At 40.3% G+C, this 8,210-nt stretch overlaps 1 protein-coding gene across 1 annotated transcript; it reads right to left on the reverse strand.

Annotated features, from left to right (window-relative positions):
- Window positions 2,482-6,476, reverse strand: LOC8063022. The gene is made up of 8 exons (XM_021451934.1): window positions 5,634-6,476; window positions 5,392-5,517; window positions 5,222-5,299; window positions 4,534-4,659; window positions 4,336-4,437; window positions 4,098-4,244; window positions 3,835-3,949; window positions 2,482-2,840 (listed from the first exon to the last, which is right to left on the reverse strand). The coding sequence occupies exons 1-8, from the start codon at window positions 5,793-5,795 to the stop codon at window positions 2,788-2,790; spliced, it is 909 nt and encodes a 302-aa protein (XP_021307609.1). The 5' UTR covers window positions 5,796-6,476; the 3' UTR covers window positions 2,482-2,787.

The following is an 8,210-nucleotide window of genomic DNA, read 5'->3' on the forward strand; positions in this document are numbered from 1 at the left end:
TGTTGTCTTACATGTTGTCTTCCATCGAAGTATTGAGTTCCAACGACGGAGGATCCGAGGGGCACTTTAGCAGTGGATCGTTCAACGCTCATTTTTATCTTTAGCAACAGTCGTCCGATGTTGTTTTAGTGTTGTGGTGTAGTGAATAAACACCTGTCAAAATGCTATGAAGAAGTAAGAATTTTTGAGCATAAACCCACCTTCACGTTGATTGAGTTACTCTAGAGGGGGCGTGAGTGCAGCTTATCGGCAAGTTGATTGAGTTGCTCTAGCCGCCACCTCCTCTCCCTCTCCTGCGCCTACACCACCAACACCAACAGTTTGAGTATAAGAGGAAAATAGAGAAATTTCCAAACAATTAGCACAATGGTCTCATCAATGCATGTAGTTTCGGATCAGGTGTCAGCATAGTAGCAGCTTCATGTAAAGATTTGTTTAGCTGTGAGGCACATGATCATCTTCTCATAGTAGCACCATAGAATTGTGCTTGCCAATTTTCACCCAGTTCAGTACATGAGTATGGGCTCATACGAATCAAGTAAGCTGCTGACATTATGCAGAACGTATAGCTAGACCAATTGACATGGACACTGAACCTCGCTTCAATTTTTCTGCTGTGTATCATAGATTCAACAAGTACTATACCTTGTTAAATCTTGAGAGTATTGGCTCCCAAATAAAGTATATAACTTGGTGAACATAGGCATATCACATGACCCAAAAAATTGAACAACGACGTTCTGAAGGAGTCATGCCACTCCCCTAAATAAAGCAAGATTCTATAAAAACAGCTGCTGTAAAGGCTTAGTGTCCATTCAAGGAATGGGAAGGCACCCAAATAATTCATTCAAATAGCTGTAAAGCGTGATTAGGAAAATTAATCTCTGGTTTGAATATGAGGAAGCTTTAGAACTCTGAAGTTTCCATGTACAGGGCATCACCACATCACAATGCCCTCAGAGGCGCTCAGATACTTGTGAGCTTTCGAGCCAAGTAGCTTAGCTGGATGATCTTTGTAATACCCTGAACTTTAGAAAATTAATGGGTTGATCATGCAGGCTGAAAAGAGGAGAAAATTTTGACTTCTTGAACTGTAGCTCCCATGGAAAATTGGAGACCGTATTTTGGTAGATCTTGTCGAAACAAATCCATGTGACTAATAAATGTTCTGTTTGGAGGTCGGATAAATTTAGTAGGAGCCACTAAATTTGAACCCTTGCATATGACTTAGGTTTCCTAATTGGTTTAAAAAAGAAAAGGCAGGGTTTTTTTCATGCCGCGAACTCTTCGCACACCACCACCTGTTCGACTCATTCTTTTTTGTAATGACTTTAATACATATGGCTGTATTTTTCTCCAGCCGCATGCACACAATCACTCATGTCTGACGCCGCACTCATTCCCTCCCCACGTGCCACAACTCCTCCCTCTCTCCCCTCCAACGGTGGCGGCGGGTTCCAGCAGCTGCTCCTCACCACGCGCCCAACATGGCTCCTCGTTGACATGGCTCCTCCCTCTCTCCCCTACAACAGAGGTGGCAGGCTCTGGCAGCGGGCGGCAGCGCCGATGAGGTAGGCGACTTCCTCTTCCTCCTCCTACTCATTTCTTTGGTAATGACTTTAATACACATGGCTGTATTTTTATCTAGCCATGCGCACACAATCACTCACGCCTGACACCGCACTCATCTCCCTCCCAACGTGCCACAGCTCCTCCCTTCTTCGCCTACCTTAGCAGTGGTGGGTTCTGGCAGCGACTCCTCCCCACGTGCTGAATGTGCCTCGCCGATGTGTCTCTTCTGTCTCTACTCTCCAACGGAGGCGGCGGGCTCTAGCGGCGGGCAGTGACGCTGATGAGGTAGGTGACTTCACCCTCCTCCTCCTCCTCGTCCTAGATCTGCGAGTTAGGGTTCCGTTGAACTCCCCCTCTCATCATCCCCAACTCCAGCTTTAGAAGTGAAGTGGTTTGGGGAGGAAGGCCTGCCAGGTGGTGGAGGAAGGCAGGAAATTTAGAGGCCCTGGCAGCATTGGGGACTAGACCAAGTCAGGCCGTGGGTGCTATGGCCATGGCCACGATGGGGCTGGGGTGGGGGCAGGAGGGTAGAGCCCCAGCAAAACCGTAGCTCGCCCGTGGCAGGGTGATAGGCAGCAGGACTGTCTTTGGCCAGCCAGGCGATAGTCGTGTCCTTTTTCCCTTCTTGACTCTGTTCATGCTCCTGTCACCGCTACCAAAGATCTCTGCCTCCCAAATCCTTGTTGCTCTGCTATCTCCTACCGAAGTATTTAGCTTACTAGTAGCGGTGGGTAGAGGTTGACAATTGAGATTTTTAGTTGTAGATAGATAGATATTAAATCTCAGTAAGCAAGCAGTTCAACCCCAATGTGCAACTAACGCATCAACACATGTAGAAGATCATATTTCTTATGAAATATGTTGAACACTGCATTATGAGTTGGAATATATTCCAAAGAAATTTATTAGCACTCCGTGCACTTGAAGCATTAACGATAACAAATTCTGCAGTCTCACATGAGATAATACAACTTTAGTTTTGCAATGAATTATTTGGAAATGACAAGACACTAAAAATAACAACAAACCAGAACAACAGTTTTTGGTGAAATTTTATAGGTATGTAGTGTGCAAGAAGTTTCATTATAGTCTGCATCCTTATTGTCTATCCCCTCCTTAATCCTGAATTGAGGTGGCCTTCCTGCTGGACGACTCACATTGTTTGTTGAGCTAGTTGCTTTTTCTGCCAGCAGCCTTCTTGCTTCTCACGTTTTCTTATTCAGACTCATTTGGTGAATCTGAGCCACTTGAAATATCACCATCTTTTGCTAGCATACGAAAACAATAATTTATGTATCAGAGCATGGAAGGCAAAACACAACATACTAAACAATGATAAAATAATCGTATTAGTTTAAATGGAATCAATACATGTGTACTAACTTTTACCATTCAAATCTCACATATAATTTGTTATTAAACATGTGTGTTGCCTAGTTCCATATGTAAATAATCTTTCTATTGAGGCATGCATTTCAATCAAGAAGGTTGGATACATCTAATCAACCACACAATGCAAGTTTATATCTTGAGATTGTAGTTCATGCATCTAATCAAGCGCAGTTTGTATCTTGATGTTGTAGTTCATCACTAAAAGTGGTATTCACAAAATAACTAGGGTTATCCCATCTATCCCAGATTGAGTTGGAATCAAACAAAATTCCACATGAGAAGATTTAAGAGGAGGTAAAAAATGAACTTAGTGTTGCACAACAATAGACCGTTAGAATATCAATATTAACTAGTATTGTGTGCATGCGAAGGATCATGGGGCATTTGGTTTGGTTAATCATCTAACTACCAATACCCTTGAAACATTTATTTGTAAAGTTAACTTTTTGTTTACTTACTTGGTGCTTACAAAATGAGAAAACAAGCCAAATAATTAAAGGCCAAAGTACAATGTTGCCTATTTTATCTCAAACAAAGCACATTAGATATAATGCTTACATGTAACATATGATATTTCCGTATCTATTGTTGGATGGAAATTTTGCAAAAAACCCTGAGAGTTTTCATAAAATTTTGTGATAGCAAATATACCATCATTTCCAATACACAAAAAGAAATGTGAAGACTGTTAGAAGCAAGAATGCAAAATTTAAGTAGCAAAAAACAAAATATAAACTCTTGATAACCAGCCCCAAACTGTCTGATGTCATGTCAGTATTTGGAAATTTTTAGAACATAAATAAAGTAATAAAAACTCAAGCAGGTGTGCACATAACTATACAAAATTTATGATAATAACAACGAACTTACAGTCATCTATATTTTGATCTTGTTCTATTTTTGATGCTCGCCTCGACCGAGATGATCTTGTGGGCTCCTGATAAGGCTTCTCATTTACTATTAATCTGTTACGTAAACTTTCATGCTGCCATAGAAAAGAAAAACTAATCAATTATATACTAAAATTCACTACCTTTACTTATGGATGGTAATGTCCAAAATGCAAGCAACTAGGAAAAATTATGTCATGCAGATTTTCACAAGATAAATAAAAAAACCAAGAGAACAATTACCATTTCTGCAGATATTTCAAAGGAGTACAAATCATGAACACTTGTCCGTTGAATAACTGCATGCCTTGATACCTTTCCCGTCTCTAGGAAGGATAATGCAGATTTTAGTGTGCGGAATGTGTAGGAACTAGCAGGATCCGTGTAATACTGCATGACAAGACAAAATAATGATTCCTATATCAAGTAATGTTCATTTATTCAATGTTACAAACCATTACTCATGAGCCATATTATTTACCGGATCTCTCCTGGTCAATCCTTCCTTTGTTTTCCTATATACTATTTCATTTACCCAACCTTCAGGCAATCCACTTGGCCGAATGTCCACTTTTGCAAGTATCTACAAATATGCCAAAAGAATAAATAGAAAAAACATCAAACACTCAAAAGATGTAATGTGTTATTTTAGTTGAACAAGGTCTAGCAAGAGACACACGTTATCTTCAGAAGTTGTGTCACATTGTCCATTGGTGTCGCACCCAGATACCTTTGCCTCATTGATATAGAGTAGTACATCTTGCTTTGATAGCAACCGCACACCAGTGATTGAGTGGACATAAAACTACAATGAAATCATAAGGACTATCAATAGTAGCCGTCCATGTATACTAAAATCAGTTGTACACAAAATGATGCTCCATTTCAAAATTAATTCAATTACTTCTAAGACCAAAAGACAGCATATATATAACTTTCTTTATAATAAGTTTTTAGGATCAAATCTGGACAATGTATAGTATATATGTAATAAATAAGTTTCCTAAATAAAAACAATATTCAATTTTAAGAACATAAAAAAGGGTAACGATCTCATGTAGTGATATTCCTTACATACCTCCACTCTAGTTTGCTCCTCACTGGGATGCAATTACGTACTCAGACTCTAGACATTCCATATCATCCTCCTTTATGATTCAAATAAGTTGAATGTATTTGTCTTTTAATTGGAAAAATCATATGTACTAAGTTTCTTGTTTGCATGTAACAATTTGCATACAACTAGCTGAATATTACAACTAACTTATTCAATTGCAGTTATTAGTTACTATAAGAGCCTCAAAGTAATGTAAAACTAGTAACATATATATAATATATACCAACTAACTAAACTCGTGGTTGTATACCTTGTACATCTTGTCTGTCTTCTCCCCACCAGCTCTTATCTCCATCACCCACCCCTTTGGAAGCCATTCATGTTGTCTCTGAATATGCAAGCATAATGAACAGACAAAGAGTTGTAATAAAACGTCTAAAATAAAAAGTTGGTCATACATAAAAAATTATAGTCAGGCACCTGAAGTGTGTTTTCTGCACCACGTTCCTTTGATTCCAGCATACGCTCATCTGTCCCAGAAAAAAGGTACTCCAATACTTCCGACTTCGTGGTGAATGTGTAATTTGATATGGGAGAAGTGTAGTACTACTTGCAAAATAGTTCAAAGGTTCAAAAGAAATTCATAAATCTAAATAATATGAAAGTCACAATTACTTGTTCAATCACATACAAGCACTATTCCTATTGTTTGACAAACATACTCGAATAATGGTGCCATCTTCAGTGCGGTATGCCTCCATGATCCATCCATCAGGGAGCCAATCCGGCGGCTCCGCTAATGCCTCAATATCCTCCTCCTCATCCAGAGTAGTTGGTTCCTTTGCCTTCTCATCCGATACCATAGTAATAGGTTTGTCACCCATTTTTGAGGGTTTGGCTACAATCTACTTATGCCTACCTTCTAGCTTTGGATCTATCGAAGCAAAGGATTGCTTCAACGATGGGTATTTATAATAATCTTCCTATGCATTTCGTGCTAGCTGGCATCCACCATAGGCTAGAATTTAAATAGTTGTTTGGTAAGGAACAACTCAAAGATTCCTTTTTCAAGATCTAACAGATAGTATAACACCTACCTCGTTTAGTGTCATATAAACTGCAAATTTGAAATGCAGATTGCATTATTAATACAAAAAATGTAAAATAGGAAGCAGGGTGAGCTAACATCATGTGTAAGCCTAGCTCATTTAGTGTTGTAGATACTACAGATTTGAAATGCAGATTGCATTATGAATACACAACATGTAAAATAGGAAGGAGGGTGAGCCAACATCATGTGTAAGCCTAGCTCATTTAGTGTTGTAGATACTACAGATTTGAAATGCAGATTGCATTACTATTACACAACATGTAAAATAGGAAGGAGGGTGAGCCAACATCATGTGTAAGCCTAGCTCATTTAGTGTTGTAGATATTACAGATTTGAAATGCAGATTGCATTACTAATACACAACATGTAAAATAGGAAGGAGGGTGAGCTAACATCATGTTGTGGATCTTTATGGTAGGCAAGTAGTAGAACAACTCATGATGTGTAGCTCATTTAGTGTTGTAGATACTATAGATTTGAAATATAGATTGCATTATTAATACACAGAATGTGAAATTGGAAGGAGGGAGGAGCCAACATTGTGTTGTGGACCTTTATGGTAGGTAAGTGGAAGAACAACTCATAATGATGCTAGCTAGCTTGCTGTGTACATAGCTGCACTGCAAAGAATACTATGTTTCACTACAAAATGAATCTGGACATGATATGGTTGGTGTGTAAAAGTGAACCTGACCACGATTGTAACATAGTTTCAACCACCTTTTTTTGCCTCTTAATTAATATTGGTATGAAGATATGATGCTCATGGAGGGCGAAAAACAAAACTAGCACATAAAAATTATAGCTGGGCCTGGGCATGATGAGATGTATCAAAAACGGTCTAATGTATCAAATTCTTGTATAATGAATGGTGAAAATTCACGTAAAATTTGCAAATTATCATTACTTTAGATAGCTGCCGTGTCTTGTATAAAATCAAAGACTTAAAAAAATATGCAAATCACATGCAAGAAACATATAGATTACCGATAAAAAATATTATCTTTTCTCGATAACCTGATGAATGACATCTCATATCTAAAGAAATCACCTAGTTGCAGAGGTTCCATGAAATCACCTCTAAATAATTAATATGTGTAGTGGGCATGCGTGACATGCCTCTAAATCATGAACATCTCTCATACATGATGTACATATTATGATGAGCAGAGACATACCGATCTCAGAGCACTACTCTAAGACGTTGGAGTGGAAGAGGCGCCTCATGGTCTCACACCCATAGATGGTAATCTAGCGGTTGTGGAGTTCCTCATCGATCTCGGGCGCCCTGCCAGCCATCTCCACAACCTCCTCTTGTCCTTGACCTGGGCTGGGTTGGTGGCGCAGTGTTAGTCGTAAACGTCACTGGCGTCAACCCCTCCCCCCCTCCCGCTTCCGGGGAAGCATGTGGAGCAGGAGGCTGCTGTGGAGCTCGAGCGTGACGATCGCTGCAAGGAGGTATGAAGCAGAGGGTTGCAGTAGGGGGAGACATGCCAGATCTAGGTCATGTGGACGCCGGTGGGAACAGAAGACCCTGCATAAGCCAAGGTGAGGCGGGAGCGCGAGAGAGGTAGTAGGGCGGATACAGGGGAAAGAGATCTCACCTTGGAGTCCGCTCCCTAGCCTCGCCGACTGCCTTGCCAACCCAACGCTATATCATCATCTGTACGTGGAGCCATCATGGTTAGGGAGGTGAAGGGACGATGGAGGAAGAGGGGGAAAGAGGGTGATGGCAACGGTAGAGAAGGGCAGTGGCCGTGGAGGAGGATTGAGGATGAGGAGTGGTGATGTGGTGTCGTGGCAACAATGGAGCAGAGGGCAGTGGAGGGGATGACGGGCAAAGACAAGTGGGGGCGATAGGTTCTGGACTTTAGTTTTTCCTTAACCAATCTTCATAATTTTTTCGGGTCCGGGTCCTATAGGAGTGACGTGTTTTGTCCATACAAGTCTCAGTTAGCACATTTGGTTAGCAGTGATGCTTCTAGTTAAGACGAGTCTCTGATAACTATAATTAGTGATATTAAATACACACCTACGTGTATTGTTTACCCGCGTCACTGATTTTAAATTAGTGACGCGTTTTGATTCTGTGTCACTGATTATGGTATCTCCTTTGTGCTATTTTAGCATAGTGTGCCTTAGTGATGGGGAATGTGACCAATAAACACCGGTCAAAATGCTATGATGA

This window comes from Sorghum bicolor, chromosome 1 (assembly GCF_000003195.3).
Source record: "Sorghum bicolor cultivar BTx623 chromosome 1, Sorghum_bicolor_NCBIv3, whole genome shotgun sequence".
In the NCBI taxonomy this organism is placed as follows: domain Eukaryota; kingdom Viridiplantae; phylum Streptophyta; class Magnoliopsida; order Poales; family Poaceae; genus Sorghum; species Sorghum bicolor.

Coding starts and splice junctions, on each gene's coding strand:
- LOC8063022 (XM_021451934.1), bottom strand. CDS start 5,795: ATGGGTGACAAACCTATTACTATGGTATCGGATGAGAAGGCAAAGGAA. Junction 4,660..5,221: donor AGACAGACAAGATGTACAAG/GTATACAACCAC, acceptor ATTTCATTGTAG/TTTTATGTCCACTCAATCAC. Junction 4,438..4,533: donor ACACAACTTCTGAAGATAAC/GTGTGTCTCTTG, acceptor GCATATTTGTAG/ATACTTGCAAAAGTGGACAT.